Raw genomic sequence first — 17324 nt, 5'->3', positions numbered from 1 at the left:
TAAAACAAAGGCAGCTTAGACAAAAACAAAAAATCTTACTCCTTCCATTGGTAATTATATTTTTTAAAAGAGGCCTTCCACCTCTCGTGCCGACGAGGATTAGAAACAGTAATCAAGTTGAATCTGATTTAAACTTTTTAATTTATTATTCCGTTCCGTTCCGTTCCGCAAAGTACCAATTGCTCTGAGGAATTGGTATTTAACGGAATCGAACGGAACCAGACATTTATAATGTAATAAAAGCAGTATGATGAAAAAAAATGTGTCTGACACCCCTTTTTGCAGAAGAAATAAGTGTTTTAGATAGCATTCCCGACCAGATAAATAATTAAGAATTTAACACAAAGGCCGGATAGTCAAAAAGTCTTACTTCTTCCATTGGTAATTATATTTTTTAAAAGAGGCCTTCCACCTTTCGTTCCGACGAGGATTAGAAACAGTGATCAAGTTGAATATGATTTAAACTTTTTAATTTATTATTCCGTTCCGTTCCGTTTCGCAAAGTACCAATTGCTCTGAGGAATTGGTATTTAACGGAATCGAACGGAACCAGACATTTATAATGTAATAAAAGCAGTATGATAAAAAAAATGTGTCTGACACCCCTTTTTGCAGAAGAAATAAGTGTTTTAGATAGCATTCCCGACCAGATAAATAATTAAGAATTTAAAACAAAGGCAGCTTAGACAAAAACAAAAAATCTTACTCCTTCCATTGGTAATTATATTTTTTAAAAGAGGCCTTCCACCTCTCGTGCCGACGAGGATTAGAAACAGTAATCAAGTTGAATCTGATTTAAACTTTTTAATTTATTATTCCGTTCCGTTCCGTTCCGCAAAGTACCAATTGCTCTGAGGAATTGGTATTTAACGGAATCGAACGGAACCAGACATTTATAATGTAATAAAAGCAGTATGATAAAAAAAAAATGTGTCTGACACCCCTTTTTGCAGAAGAAATAAGTGTTTTAGATAGCATTCCCGACCAGATAAATAATTAAGAATTTAAAACAAAGGCAGCTTAGACAAAAACAAAAAATCTTACTCCTTCCATTGGTAATTATATTTTTTAAAAGAGGCCTTCCACCTCTCGTGCCGACGAGGATTAGAAACAGTAATCAAGTTGAATCTGATTTAAACTTTTTAATTTATTATTCCGTTCCGTTCCGTTCCGCAAAGTACCAATTGCTCTGAGGAATTGGTATTTAACGGAATCGAACGGAACCAGACATTTATAATGTAATAAAAGCAGTATGATAAAAAAAATGTGTCTGACACCCCTTTTTGCAGAAGAAATAAGTGTTTTAGATAGCATTCCCGACCAGATAAATAATTAAGAATTTAAAACAAAGGCAGCTTAGACAAAAACAAAAAATCTTACTCCTTCCATTGGTAATTATATTTTTTAAAAGAGGCCTTCCACCTCTCGTGCCGACGAGGATTAGAAACAGTAATCAAGTTGAATCTGATTTAAACTTTTTAATTTATTATTCCGTTCCGTTCCGTTCCGCAAAGTACCAATTGCTCTGAGGAATTGGTATTTAACGGAATCGAACGGAACCAGACATTTATAATGTAATAAAAGCAGTATGATAAAAAAAAAATGTGTCTGACATCCCTTTTTGCAGAAGAAATAAGTGTTTTAGATAGCATTCCCGACCAGATAAATAATTAAGAATTTAAAACAAAGGCAGCTTAGACAAAAAGTCTTACTCCTTCCATTGGTAATTATATTTTTTAAAAGAGGCCTTGCACCTCTCGTGCCGACGAGGATTAGAAACAGTAATCAAGTTGAATCTGATTTAAACTTTTTAATTTATTATTCCGTTCCGTTCCGTTCCGCAAAGTACCAATTGCTCTGAGGAATTGGTATTTAACGGAATCGAACGGAACCAGACATTTATAATGTAATAAAAGCAGTATGATAAAAAAAAATGTGTCTGACATCCCTTTTTTCAGAAGAAATAAGTGTTTTAGATAGCATTCCCGACCAGATAAATAATTAAGAATTTAAAACAAAGGCAGCTTAGACAAAAAGTCTTACTCCTTCCATTGGTAATTATATTTTTTAAAAGAGGCCTTGCACCTCTCGTGCCGACGAGGATTAGAAACAGTAATCAAGTTGAATCTGATTTAAACTTTTTAATTTATTATTCCGTCCCGTTCCGTTCCGCAAAGTACCAATTGCTCTGAGGAATTGGTATTTAACGGAATCGAACGGAAACCGACATCTATAATGTAATAAAAGCAGTATGATAAAAACAAGTCAGATCCTTCTTTTTTGAATGAGTGGTAAGTGTTTTAGATAGCATTTCGACTTGATCAATATTTAAATAAACAGCTGCGCCATGAGCGCATGATACGCCTGTCGTCTTGTGAAAAAACATAAATCTTTTTTGAATAACACAGGGTTGTACAGGATGTCATGCTTAGTATATCCTGACTCCTTCCTTATTCCCGCTCAATAGGAAGATTCATCATTGAACAAGATGTATTTGGAAACCCGACGCAACATTAGCCTGTTAAGTTTTAAGCAACATGTGAAAAAAAACACTCTTTTTTTACAAAAAACTCAATAACTCGAAAATATAAAAATGAATCATCACCAAAAAATATACAGATCTTTAGATTAATATAAAGAAGTGTTTAAAGTTTTAAGCAATAATCTTAAATCGTTTTTGAGATATGGTGCGACATGTAAACCCCTCTTTTTTTTTTTACAAAATACTCAATAACTCAAAAATGAAATTTTGAATCATCAACAAAACGTATACAGATCTTGAGATTAATATAACAAAGACATGTGTAAAGTTTTAAGCAATAATCATAAATCGTTTTTGAGATATGGTGCGACATGTAAACCCCCCCCCCCTTTTTTTTTTACAAAATACTCAATAACTCAAAAATGAAATTTTGAATCATCACCAAAACGTATACAGATCTTAAGATTAATATAACAAAGACATGTGTAAAGTTTTAAGTAATAATCATAAATCGTTTTTGAGATATATGGTGCGACATGTGAAAAAAACACACCCCTGTTTTAGTTACAAAGTGCCGTAACTCAAAAAGTTGTAATCTTATTTTCACAAAAAACCCTCCCCCTTTTTTACAAAATACTCAATAACTCAAAAATTAAATTTTGAATCATCACCAAAAAGTATACAGATATTAAGATTAATATAACTAAGAAGTATTTAAAGTTTAAAGCCATAATCAAGAATCGTTTTTGAGATACGGTGCGACATGTGAAAAAAACACACCCTTGTTTTAGTTACAAAGTGCCGTAACTCAAAAAGTTGTAATCTTATTTTCACAAAAGAGTATACAGATCATTTGACCATCATAAGAAACAACTATGTTAAGTTTCATGAAATTTGGATAAGTCGTTCTCAAGTTACGGTGCGACATGTTTACACCGGACAGACGGACAGACGGACGGACGGACGGACGGACACTGGACATTTGTATACCATAATACGTCCCGTCATAATTGACGGACGTATAAAAAATAACACAAAGACAGGTTAGACAAAAGGTCTTTCTACTTCCATTGGTAATTATAAATTAAAAAAGGGGCCTTCCGAAGATGATTAGAAACAGTGATCAAAACTTGACAGACAAAAGATTGACGTGCGAGTTTAACACAATGTAATGTGATGTCTGAAACACTTCTCAAGCAACGTGGGTCCTATTTGGCACCACAAATAGCAGAGATCTACAAAAAGCTTGGCTGTCACAAAGAGACGTCTGCAGTACTCAAACTTTATTTATAGAACGAACAACATAAAAACAAGTACACAATCCCGAACCTAATAACCGTTACACTATCCCCCCCTTTTCTTTATAAACAGACAGTTCTCAATAAGAATATCTCTTATTTTTTGGCACAAATGTTTTTGTCAATCTTTGAAACGTAAGGGTTGGTTTATTTTGCGTCCATATCGACTGATTTTAGGTGGGTGCTTTTCTTTTGTCATCTGATGATTCCCAGGTAAGTCTGGAGCCTGTGTCCTCGACTCACTGGAATCTGAACTGTCATCCATCTTGGGTGAAATCTTTGGATTTAAGGCATCATTGAGAGACCCTATCTTCTTGGTTACGTTTGCATGGGTCTTACTACCACTTGAGACTGGACTCAGTGTCCCCGAATCACGTGATATAATCTCCTTCTGTTCTGATTCATCATCTTGTTTGGTTGAATTCTTGCTCGAATCTAAACTTTGTATCGTCTGTTCTAATGAACATATGATATAGTCTTCAAATAGTGAATTCTCTTTCTTTGAACTATCAGATTTATCGTCGTTAGCCGCATCATAAGCATCTGAAATTTCGACAACAAATTCTTGCGATAGCTTAATATTCTTGATCTCAAACCCACCTGAGTCTGGAGCCTGTGTCCTCGGCTCATGTGGTACATTTGAACCAATCGCACTTACCTCGTCCATGTCTGAAACATTATCTTTTTCAAGATTATCCTGTAGGCGAGTTTCCACTAAAACCGACCCAGTGTTGTTATTGTCTTGTAAGGAAGCTGGGTCTAAAACATCAACAATACTTTCTTTTAGACTTTCAACTCCTCCATATACATCTGTCTCGTCCATGGGCTTTAAAGTATCTAAAGTGGGTTCCATTTCAGCCGTCACTCTTGATATTTGGCAATCATTTTCTGTTCGATACCGTCCTGGTATCAGCTCATTATTTATCAGCAGATCACCTTATTTGGCCATTATGATACCATCTACTTCTTTCAGTAAGTCTATTCCAATCAAAATATCATCTCTTATGGGGGCAATGCATACTTTCCAAATTATCTCCTTTTTACCCAGTTGAAGCTTTGCAACAATATTTATGTCAGCCTCCATTTCTTTCCCATTTTCTGCATTCAATAAGCAAGCTTTTATACCGGTAGTACCGCTCAAACCAATACAATTTGCAAAGGATCTTGAAAGTACCGTTACATCTGCTCCTGTATCAACAATAGCATCGACCTTATTGCCATTGACTTGAATTGGAATGAGTAAATCTTGTCCTCTGCCAATTTGATAATATATCTCCTTTCACAATCAGCACCAGTATCTTGTCTTCTCATAGGGCTGGGGGGTCGTGATCTTTTTGGACAATCACGTTTGAAATGGCTTTTATCGCCACAAAAATAACATCCCGTTGACTGTGCTGTCAAGGTAGCTGGTTTTGAATCATGCTGCATGGCCCTTTCTAAAAGATCTCTTAGTGCTTTGATTTCATTCTGTAATGTTTGATTATCTGGTTTCCGAAATGAATTTACCAACTGCCTAACGCTGTCCATCCCTTCATATTGGTCAGTACTCTTTTCCTCTTCATCTTTCCACGTAACGCGTCTGGTCCTTTGTTTTGTATTATAATCAACATCCCTGCCCAACGTAGCATGATAATTGTGTTGTAGTTGTACAACACTATCTAGTGCTGAAGATACAGTCTTAGGTTGGTGGTTTAAAGCTTCATATGCTATTTTGGCGTTCTTGTGGCCCTTCAAAAAGTGTTCCGCTGCAAGTTCCTCTTGTAACTCGATACTACTTGTTGGGTATGCTCTTGAGACTAATCGTCTTACTTCTTCAGCAAACTCTTCATTCTTTTCATTGTGTTGTCTTAAATCAGATAGTTTTTTTCGTGCAGTGGATGGGGGCTCTTTTCGGTTGAACCTGTTTTCCATGTGACGCGAATTGGATTCAAAAGTATCTCTTTCCTGTCGAGGAATTGCGGTCATAAATTTACTCGCCTGTCCTCGCAGGCATTCAATGAACCTATCTAAATTTTCCTCCTCTGTCCATTCGTTTCTCCTAGCTTCCCTGTTGAATGGGATAATAAACCCCTCATAATCATCCTTCCCGTCGAATGTTGGAAGTTTTTGGTGGGGAACGTCACTATTTGGTACTTTTTGTCTTGTCTGCTGTGTATTGTTACTACTGTGCATAGCTTCAATATCACTAGAAAACGAAGGTTGTATGTTTCTTATCAAATCTTGTCTATTATTTGTGTTCATAGAACTCGACCTAGACTCCCATCTTTCTATAGTGCTTAACAACGGTTTAAAAGGGGGGGAGTGTTGTGGTATCCCTTGGTGTTGATGACAATGGTGTGTGTGAATTAGCATTTAGTCTGGGACTGTTCCCGCGACCAAACTGCAAACTCCCGTTCTGTCTGTCATCATCTAAATTCTGTGTTGTTGTTTCCCTTTGTGTTAATGACAATGGTGTGTGTGAATTTGCATTTGGTCTGGGACTGTTCCCGCGACCAAACTGCAAACTTCCGGTCTGTATGTCATCATCTGTATTCTGGGACGATGGCCTGGGACTGTTCCCTCGACCGAACTGCAAATATCCTATTGGTTGATTATCTAAACTAAATGAAGGTGGTCTGGGACTGTTCCCACGACCGAACTGTAAAACCTATTTCGGCTTGCTATCTTGACCGAACAGAGATTGTCTGTGACTGTTCTCTTGGCCAACCTGAAAACTGTCAACTGGTTTGTTTTCGCCTAACTTAGGGTCTAGGTGTTCATTATTTCCATCATATAATCCATACTTTGGACAAATAGAAGACCCAGAAAAATCGTCAACTGTGTAACCGGAAGTATTAGTTCCTGTGCTCTTAATGTCGGATTTCGATGTCTCCCGGTTCTGCAAAAACGTATTGTTCAATTCTTCTATACTTCTACTTTGTTGGTAGAGTAGCTGTATTGTATTGGCAGAAACCTCATCCTGTTTTCTAAACATATGTCATGGTGTCAGCCAAGGTTCCCATGTCGTTCCCCATTCTTTCTAACACGTTAAGCATTTTTATGCCCAACTGATCACCATTTGGCGGGGAATCTTCGCTGACTTTTCGATCAGAACCCGTCTCTACTACTGTATCGTCATTCATGTTTATTATTAAATTGCAATTTATAAAAGATTGTTATTTTCAATCCTGTGGATCGACGTGTACTGAAAATGATTCCCTATCTAACCAATACTCTTGGCATATGTCAAGTGGTAATCTTCTAAACCACTTTTGTGCCCATATTCTTTTAGGATGAAGCCCGTCTCTTAGCAGGTGAAAATTAATATTTTGTCTGTTGTGTGATGAAGAGTGGAATAGACCTGAGATAGTTGTGTAGAACAGTTTCACTCATAAGTCCTTTTATTTTCTAAATTCGATCTGTAATACTTAAAAAACACGTATTACATGAAACAGTCTAAAAATATGCAAATTATTATGATACAAAATGCAAATCTTGACTAAAATAAAATAAAAATTAAAAAATAAAAATGTTTTTGTATGTCCGGTAATTTGGTGACGAGGTCGGAGCCACCGGAATTATTTTTTTTCAAATGCAAATTTTCGTCAGCTAAATTTTTTGTAAAATTAAAACAATTTTCAGTATTTAAAGTATAAAAATCATACGATCTCACCGGAATAATTATGTTTGGGTTGTGATTGACGGGGATACGCTTCTGGATCGCCCAATCGTCGACTCACGTGGTTTTCCAAACTGGCAACTTTCCGATGAATTTCCAAACTTCTCAGTCGAATAAATTCACAATAGTCGACACTTCTGACACCAGTGTGATGCCTGAAACATTTCTCAAGCAACGTGGCTCCTATTTGGCACCACAAATAGCAGAGATCTACAAAAAGGTTGGCTGTGACAAAAAGACGTCTGCAGTACTCAAACTTTATTTATAGAACGAACAACATAAAAACAAGTACACAATCCCGAACCCAATAACCGTTACAGTAATTAAAAAATTGACACTGTCATAGTTTAAGTACACTTGTATTTCTACATCAAAAGCTTATGTCATTCGCACTGTATATTGTCAAAGTTGCGGACTTCTAATTTAATAAAAGGTTGATTTTGATATTTTCATTTGTAACCACTGTAATGACGCCGGGTATAATTGACGAGAGCTTTGTTTTTATTCAAGACATTTTTTTTCATTTTTTTTTTAACTTAAATACACATGCATGATATTCATTAGCACAATTTAAAACTTACATTCAAATGAATTCCAAGAGGATCAACATTACTTTAGACATACAAATGTAGCAACTCATTCCGAACTTTAATAATTAACGACAACATTTTTTTGCCCATTTCATCATTTTTTTTCCCGAAAATTTTAAAGTATAATAAGGAATGGATGGATTTTGGGTAACCTGCATTTGTGTTAAATTATTTATTAATGATCAGGTCGAGAATGCTATATAAAACAATTACCACTCATTCAAAAAAAGAAGTGTCAGCCTTTTTTTATCATACTGATTTTATTACATTTGTAGATGTCTGTTTCCCTCCGATTCCGTTAAATACCAATTCCTCAGACCAATTGGTACTTTGCAGAACGTGCAATGTGAAAAATGCCCGGCAGGCATGGCTTTTTATCAGGAATTTAATGTAAAAAAACTCATCAAAATCGGACTTGAAATAAAAAACAAATATATTTTTTCAGGCCCCCCCCCCCCCCATTGGCCCCCTTTATCTCGGGTCCCATAAGAGCAATATTAATCCGTAGGCAGTCTACAAATAGAAAATTTATAAGGAATATAAAGAACAGGTTTTTATTACATTATAGATGTCTGTTTCCGTTCGATTCCGTTAAATACCAATTCCTCAGAGCAATTGGTACTTTGCGGAACGGAACGGAACGGAATAATAAATTAAAAAGTTTAAATCAGATTCAACTTGATCACTGTCTCTAATCATCGTCGGAACGGGCTGTTGAAGGCCTCTTTTTTAAAATATAATTACCGATGGAAGGAGAAAGACTTTTTGTGTAACCTGCCTTTGTGTTAAATTTTTTATTATTGATCAAGTCGAAAATGCTATCTAAAACACATATACCACTCATGCAAAAAGAGGTGTCAGACATTTTTTTTATCATACTGCTTTCATTACATTATAGATGTCTGTTTCCGTTCGATTCCGTTAAATACCAATTCCTCAGAGCAATTGGTACTTTGCGGAACGGAACGGAACGGAATAATAAATTAAAAAGTTTAAATCAGATTCAACTTGATTACTGTTTCTAATCATCGTCGGAACGAGAGGTGGAAGGCCTCTTTTAAAAAATATAATTACCGATGGAAGGAGAAAGACTTTTTGTGTAACCTGCCTTTGTGTTAAATTTTTTATTATTGATCAAGTCGAAAATGCTATCTAAAACACATACCACTCATGCAAAAAGAGGTGTCAGACAATTTTTTTATCATACTGCTTTTATTACATTATAGATGTCTGTTTCCGTTCGATTCCGTTAAATACCAATTCCTCAGAGCAATTGGTACTTTGCGGAACGGAACGGAACGGAATAATAAATTAAAAAGTTTAAATCATATTCAACTTGATTACTGTTTCTAATCCTCGTCGGAACGAGAGGTGGAAGGCCTCTTTTAAAAAATATAATTTCCAATGGAAGAAGTAAGACTTTTTGTCTATCCGGCCTTTGTGTTAAATTCTTAATTATTTATCTGGTCGGGAATGCTATCTAAAACACTTATTTCTTCTGCAAAAAGGGGTGTCAGACACATTTTTTTTTATCATACTGCTTTTATTACATTATAAATGTCTGGTTCCGTTCGATTCCGTTAAATACCAATTCCTCAGAGCAATTGGTACTTTGCGGAACGGAACGGAACGGAATAATAAATTAAAAAGTTTAAATCAGATTCAACTTGATTACTGTTTCTAATCCTCGTCGGCACGAGAGGTGGAAGGCCTCTTTTGAAAAATATAATTACCAATGGAAGGAGTAAGATTTTTTGTTTTTGTCTAAGCTGCCTTTGTTTTAAATTCTTAATTATTTATCTGGTCGGGAATGCTATCTAAAACACTTATTTCTTCTTCAAAAAGGGGTGTCAGACACATTTTTTTCATCATACTGCTTTTATTACATTATAAATGTCTGGTTCCGTTCGATTCCGTTAAATACCAATTCCTCAGAGCAATTGGTACTTTGCGGAACGGAACGGAACGGAATAATAAATTTAAAAAGTTAAAATCAGAACCAATGTTTCTAATCATCGTCGTAAAGGACGACGTGAGGTCAGTCTAGATATCATAATGCATGACTTGCAAATGCGTTAATTTCATGATAATTTATCAGGACAATTCGACATATTCATTTACAGAATAGTTCCCGATGTTATACATTATTGCACATTTCACCTGTGAAGATGAGATTAAGTATACATTTGTGTTATTTGTATATGGAAAACCGTAAAACACAGACATTTTAAAGTTTGTTTTGTTTTAAAGATTTTTGGAATTTTTGATAAATGCCCCCTTTGGATACCTTAAATGAAATTCTGTTCCGTTCCGTTCCGTTCCGTAAAGTACCAATAGCCGTGATTCCCTACATAATCAACCAAATAGTAATGTTCAACACGAAAACTTATACTAAGTGTAAGACCTAATGATGTGAATAAATTGAAATCTGACATACTGTATCAAATGAAGTTTTCAGTGCTTTTGATATATCAATGGGCAATCTGATGAGTTAAGCTTTTTTTGACTGATTTTTATAGTTCGTTCTTATGTTGTACTGTTATACATGTACCACTGTCCAAGGTTAGGGGAGGATCAGAATCCCGTTAACATGTATTACCCTGCCACATTATTTATGTATGTGTCTGTCCCAAGTCAGAAGCCTATAATTCAGTGGTTGTCGTTTGTTTGTGTTACATATTTGTTTTTCGTTCATTTTTTTTTATATAAATAAGGCCGTTGGTTTTCTGGTTTGATTTGTTTTACATGTAATATCAGGGCCTTTTATACTAGTAGCTGACGATGTTGTATATGCTCTGATCATTGTTGAAGGCCGTACGGTGACCTATAGTTGTTCATGTCTGTGTCATTTTGGTCTCTTGTAGATAGTTGTCTCATTGGCAATCATACCACATCTTCTTTTTTATAACAACTGCTGTTCACCACTGTGTCCATACTCGGACTATTATGGTCCAACAACCAGTGGCGGATCCAGAAATTTTCATAAATGCAGGCCCACCAAATTTTCCAGAGAAGGATGGCATGCCCCCTGGCCCCCTTCTAAATCAGTCTCCTGACAACTACAAAGAATAAATGATCATGTACGAGTACATTAAAGATCATCAAACTATCTACCCCACATGCAAACATCTTTTTGTGAGTGCAAGTTTTTTGGGTTCGAAGGATCGTATAAATGATTGCCTTGGGCAATGTTGGGGTCATTGTCAAATATAGAGCTGTGCATTGTAAAAAGCTAAATTGTATAATTTGCAACAGCTGACACTATAGTATCCTATAGTGCATTGCAACCATTGCCAATAACAACACCGTGATGATTGGTGTAGGCTTCTTTGCACATAAGAAACCATATTGCTCACCTTGTAATTTTTGTATTCTTCTATAAATCAGTATCGTCGGGTTTGTTTATTTACACCAAAAATCAATGAAGCGATGAATGCTGGAAACGAAATTACATCTTCGGTAAATTCCGTGATTTTAATATTTTCTAATCAATATGTCCAAGCAATGAAAAATAAATGGTTATTATTTTTATACATAGAGCATACATTTTGTGTAATTACTATTTAAAATCTAAGCTTACGAAGAAATCTAACACAAAAGTATTTTAATCATTTAACCGTTTTTTAAAATACGCAGTTTAAAGTGTAAATTATACGCATTACAGTAACTGTTCTATTTTTAGAGAATACCAATAATACATATATCGTATGGGACGCTTTGAACATATAATGCATGCCACTCATTAATAGCCGATCAGACGTTAAAATGACCTTCATTTCCCCAAAAATCATTCCGGAAGCAGCCATTAAATAGTATTCATAGGCAGCCCCGTTATTCCGACACCCCATTAGTCCGACACACCATTGGTCCGACACCCCATTATTCCGACACCCCATTGGTCCAACACCCCAATAGTCCGACACCCCATTAGTCCGACACGGATATAATTGAACAATATTATAATAAAAAGTAAAATATGAAAATACCAAACTCAGAAGAAAACGGAAAGTCTTTAGTCAAATGGATAAATCAAAAGCCCACTCATCAAATGAATGGATAACAACTGCCATATTCCTGACTTGGTAAAAGCATTTCCTTATAAACGGTAGTTTAAATCTGGTTTCATAGATAAAGTTTCAAGATTCAAGATTTTCAAGATTTTATTCATAACCTCAAACTCATACAGGTGTACAAGAGGACAATATATACAGACATGAGATAATACATAGCGAGACAGGACAGACGAAACATAAATACATAGTATATTATAAAGGACAATTGGTAAAATTAGTTAAAGTATTTCATAATTATTTCACGAAAATTGATAATTTCCTTTGAACTTGTACGTTACATATAGACAGCAAGCCAGTAAAGGAGTAGGTCCGGTAATGACCGATTTGGCCTCAAATTTCAGGTTCATCTGACGAAAGATTTTGCCCACTTTTTAAACACTTAAGTGTCTATTTCATTTGATTCAATTAGTTTATGTGAAAGATTTTAACTGATTTAGTCATGAAAAATGATCCGATTTAAGCTCAAATATGCCGAAATATGTCACTTTTCAGATGTTTTTTGTCAAAAATGAAAGTGGCCGCATCCGTGTTCATCCTCAACCTTTATATATGTTATGTATTATCATCAAGTACAACATACATTTCAATATTAAGGATGAGCACGAATGCAGCCACTTTCGTTTTACACGGAAACCGTCTAAAATATCCTGATATTTTTATCTATAATTGATGCATGAAATAATGCAACCGTTATTCTTTTGCTTTAGTTTCAGAAATATAAGTCAAAAACTGCAATTGCCCCCTTTGTTATATTTTTAGCCATGTCTGCCATGTTGATTGGATGGCAGGGTAAAAAAAAAACCTTTTTGAAGTTTTGTCGAATAACTAACATGGCGATACTCTACTTTGTGTTTCTCCCAAAGAAGGGAAATAAGAAAGTTAAGGCTCCAATTAGGCTTTACTGAATAAAAGTTTGTATGTAAGATGCGAAGTTGATTCGGTGTGGTGTACAGAATTTGTTTGAGAAGAATATTTAAGTTTAGTTTGTCTTTATGCAACACTGTTTGTACTTATTGAAGAGTGAATTATTTAAAGCAAATACGTTAAACACTTAAAATAGGGGTGAACCAAACAGAACTTTGTAAAGTTTGGTGCGTTCTCCGTTAAGAATCAGCCAAAAATGTACTGGTAAAAAGAAATAATGAAAACAAGTACATTCCTGTAACAGTGTCAATGTGAAGAGAAGTGGAGTTTGTTGCTAGATTTATTTTCATGTCGCATGTTTGCCTGGTTTGTTTAAAAGACAACCGATAAGTTGTGTTTTTAAAGATGCAACAAAGAACACAAATGAAAATAACTAAAATATAATTACAGAAATTTTGTTGCTTTATGAATATGCAATTACAAATATTGTTGCATACATGTATGTCATCATTCATGGACATGACGGTTTGAATACATGATTGGTAGTTAATGTTTGTCTAATGTCCAGTGGCAAATCTTTCATGACTATTCAGTTCATGTTCATTCTGACAGCACATTGCATCCATTTATATCGAAGTTTCAACCTTAATCAAGTCTTCTTTGTATAGAAAGATAATTACCGATTGGACAATTTCACTATAGATGTTATAAACTTAAAACACTCTCCATGGCTCTCAGTGTTCGATAATTAAGTTCGTGTACTGTATATATATGAATCGAAATAGTAATGGTTGGAATCAATAGTCCTTCTTTATGGTAAAATGACAGTTTTTCCAGTTTTGACTGTCTCCGAGACCTTATCACGTGTACACGATTCATTATGATGAGAGACTGCTGATAACATTTATTTTTTAGTAGAATGTGTTCCCATATAGAACATATCTTAAATTAGTTAACCAAAACTTGCAAGGACCTTGGTTTTTCTTATATGGACGTAGTCATGGTACTTCTTCAATAGTAATATCAAACAGGTGACATGATATTATCTGTTTCTGTGATATACTCATAAGCAAGAGTAGTTCAAATTTCAAGATTCTACGAAGGAGTGTAGGGACTTGGGAAGGGGTCGTTCATATAGATATTCTTTAATTGATATGCAATTTCTCATTACTTTATACTGTTTGCAATTATTCTCTAACCTTTATATTTCGGCGGTTATTTACCTTTGTCGGACTATTGGTGTGTCGGACTATTGGGGTGTCGGACCAATGGGGTGTCGGACCAATGGGGTGTCGGAATAATGAGGTGTCGGAATAATGAGGTGTCGGACTAACGGGGTGTCGGAATATCGGGGCGACCCCGTTTTTCTGGATCCGCCATTAGACCCACTTATACTGTTGGATGTTTTATACCAGGTATAATATTTCATTTGGAAAAAAAATATTTGTGTCCCTGATTTCATATATGTCATGTACATATGTACACCAAAATGTAAAATTCAAAAATTCATAAAAATTAAATCTTTTCCATAAACATAAAATACAAAAGGAAAGCAATTACAGGCACAGGCTCCTCTTAGCCATGCATCCTCTAAATTCATATCTCATATTTTAAAAGAAATTTACACATTGAAATTAACCACTGAATCACCCACCCATTTCAGAGCTTATACATGTACATGTACATGTATCTCATAACCAGGAATTATTACAAATTTGATATGCCTGTACAGATTCTTTATATCCATTATGTTATATTATTCCTATAGGCTATAGTCATATATATTTATACAACTAATCATGCTAATTATCATGCTACTTAGAAATGATAATCCATTGACAATATTAATTTCTTTCAAAAAATGTACTTCAACTTGATTGATATCATAATATTATCAAAATAATGGTGTTATGACAGTGGTGTTTCATGGATTCAAATTAAAACAAGGTTGTGAGTGCCCTGAAAATGTAAAAAAAATCAGCTTGCATATATTTATGTACACTGTACACTATTATAATACATGTTTTCTTTGCCTGTAACTTTTATGTATTGAGCAGAAATTTATAATAATAGATATATATATATAAAATTGCAAATGGAAATGGGTTATGTGTCAAAGAAACAGCAACCAAACAAAGAGCAGACAACAGTCTACAGCCACCAATGGGTCTTCATTGGATCTAGTCCACATAATTATGACGTCTGGCAAGGCTATTTAAAAAAATTTCTGGGACGTCCCAGAAAGAAAAGAAAATAGCCGTCCCAGACGTCATAATTATTTGGACTACATTGGATCAAGAAAATATGTTTTTTCTTGGTAATTTATTTGGCAAATTTGTATTCATGTGTTGATAACAACAATGCAAAATTAATTAAATTTTGCTTTGAATAATTTAGTATAATAGATTTAGTAATTGTATGTACATTTTCTTTATATTTACAGGATGGAGAAAGATGTTCACTATGAATCAAAAATTCAAAACAGAGGACTTTTATATATCAACAAAAACAATTGCAGTACATGCACATATACATGTATAAAAGGTATGATAAACATACAGCAAGAAAACAGTAATCAAATGAAATGTCAAATTATTTTGTTTAAAATAGAAAACAAGATGACTAGAATACATATATTAACATGATTAGGGTAAGAAACCCAAATGTGTCTGTTCAGAGTAACACCAGTGGGTTATTTTACAATGCGCTATGATTTCAATCTCACAAATATGAGACCAAATGGTATACTTTTAATAGTTTAAAGATTGTATGCTACATGTATTATCTACATGTATGCTGTATAATTTCAAGATAGTATCATTTGGATTTAAAACCTAATTTCAAGAATGAAGGGTTCAGTGATTTAAAATTCATTTATAAAGATTTAAAACAATATAAGGGAATTAACTCTTACATGATGTGCATCATATCCATGAGAATGTAAGAAAAGAGGTACGAAAGATACCAAAGGGACAGTCAAACTCGTAAATCTAAAACAAACTGACAACGCCATGGCTAAAAATGAAAAAGACAAACAGAAAAACAATAGTACACATGACACAACATAGAAAACTAAAGAATAAACAACACGAACCCCACCAAAAACTAGGGGTGATCTCAGGTGCTCCGGAAGGGTAAGCAGATCCTGCTCCACATGCGGCACCAGTGTTTAAATAAACTTGAACATTTTTTCAGATACATGTAAGAGAATGACTTAAACAGAGCATATTTGGGTCAATGATGCCCATAACAATGAAATATAATATATTAAAATTATCATTTATCATTTATCATTACTTTTCAATTGAATCAACACACTTAATTTAATTACAAATTTATTTTTACATTTTCAGTACACTGTCAGAATGGTCAGAAAAAGAATTTTACTGGAGGATTAAAATTTTGATACCTGGAATCAGCAATGAATATGAAAATGAAAATGAGATATATTCATGTACAGAATGGTAACCGAAGAGGTTCAATTGTTTATTAGCAGACATTTTTGTTGAACTTATGCAGGATTGAATAAATGAAACTTAAGCTGACTATGGGCTCAATGTGTAGTAAAAAGAGGATTTTGAAATGTATGCAAGATTCATAAACATTAAAATGTGCACAAGTGAAATATCACCTTATTTAGTAAAAAAAAAAATCAGATTATTGACTCAGTTGTTTTCATGAAAAAAAAGTTTCAAAGCAATGTCACTGTTGTATAATTAATAAGATTCCTCATTTTTGTTGAACCTGCAACTTTTGTTGCAGAAAGCTCTACAAAGAGATAGTGATCTGGCCACTATGGAAGTGGGGTTAGGTAACTACTTAAAAGACTTATATTTTAAAGGGTTGAAGACCTGGATGCTTCATCCTTGGTATATAGATTCCTCATGTTAAGAAGTTTCTCTCAGGCACATGTCCAATGTCTTTGACCTCATATTCATGGTTCAGTGACTTCTTGTAAACAAAGTTAAGATTTTTTGTAATGTTAAATTCTCTCTTATTATAAGTAATAGGATAACTATATTTGGAATGTCATACCTGGCAAGGTCCTCATGCCCGTCAGACAGTTTTCACTTTTTCGCTTTTCATGGATCAGTGAACAAGGTTAAGTTTTGGTGGTCAAGTCCATATCTCAGATACATTGATTGATTGATTGTTGGTTGCTTAACGTCCAGTGGCAAATATTTCATGCATATTCAGGACGAGAACAAGTTAGCAATAAATACAATAGGTAGGTTGATACAATAGAGGCCATCTTGGATGATGGTCGGAGAAATTTGGACTGCCACCGGAAAAGGAGGGTATATTGGATAGGGACAGAAATTTTGCCTTGCAACAGGCCACCTACGGACCCCTCAAAGA

General features: G+C 34.5%; 1 protein-coding gene and 1 long non-coding RNA gene across 2 annotated transcripts; one reads left to right on the top strand and one right to left on the bottom strand.

Annotated features, from left to right (window-relative positions):
* Nucleotides 1-3901: 3901 nt before the first annotated feature.
* On the bottom strand, nucleotides 3902-4633 carry LOC139498561 (uncharacterized). Its single transcript, XM_071287387.1, has one exon. The coding sequence runs from the start codon at nucleotides 4631-4633 to the stop codon at nucleotides 3902-3904; it is 732 nt and encodes a 243-aa protein (XP_071143488.1).
* A 9696-nt stretch (nucleotides 4634-14329) lies between these two features.
* LOC139519354 (uncharacterized) lies at nucleotides 14330-16665 on the top strand. Its single transcript, XR_011663573.1, has 3 exons — nucleotides 14330-14380; nucleotides 15409-15509; nucleotides 16319-16665. It is a non-coding gene; the product is annotated as an uncharacterized lncRNA (long non-coding RNA).
* The last annotated feature ends 659 nt before the right edge of the window (nucleotides 16666-17324 follow it).

This window comes from Mytilus edulis, chromosome 1 (assembly GCF_963676685.1).
Source record: "Mytilus edulis chromosome 1, xbMytEdul2.2, whole genome shotgun sequence".
Lineage (NCBI taxonomy): Eukaryota > Metazoa > Mollusca > Bivalvia > Mytilida > Mytilidae > Mytilus > Mytilus edulis.
The sequence above is the reverse complement of the archived record's forward strand: the minus strand, read 5'-3'. Positions and strand labels throughout refer to the sequence as shown.

Bases quoted from the DNA above. Each gene is read 5' to 3' on its own strand.
- LOC139498561 (XM_071287387.1), bottom strand. From the start codon at position 4,633: ATGGAACCCACTTTAGATACTTTAAAGCCCATGGACGAGACAGATGTA.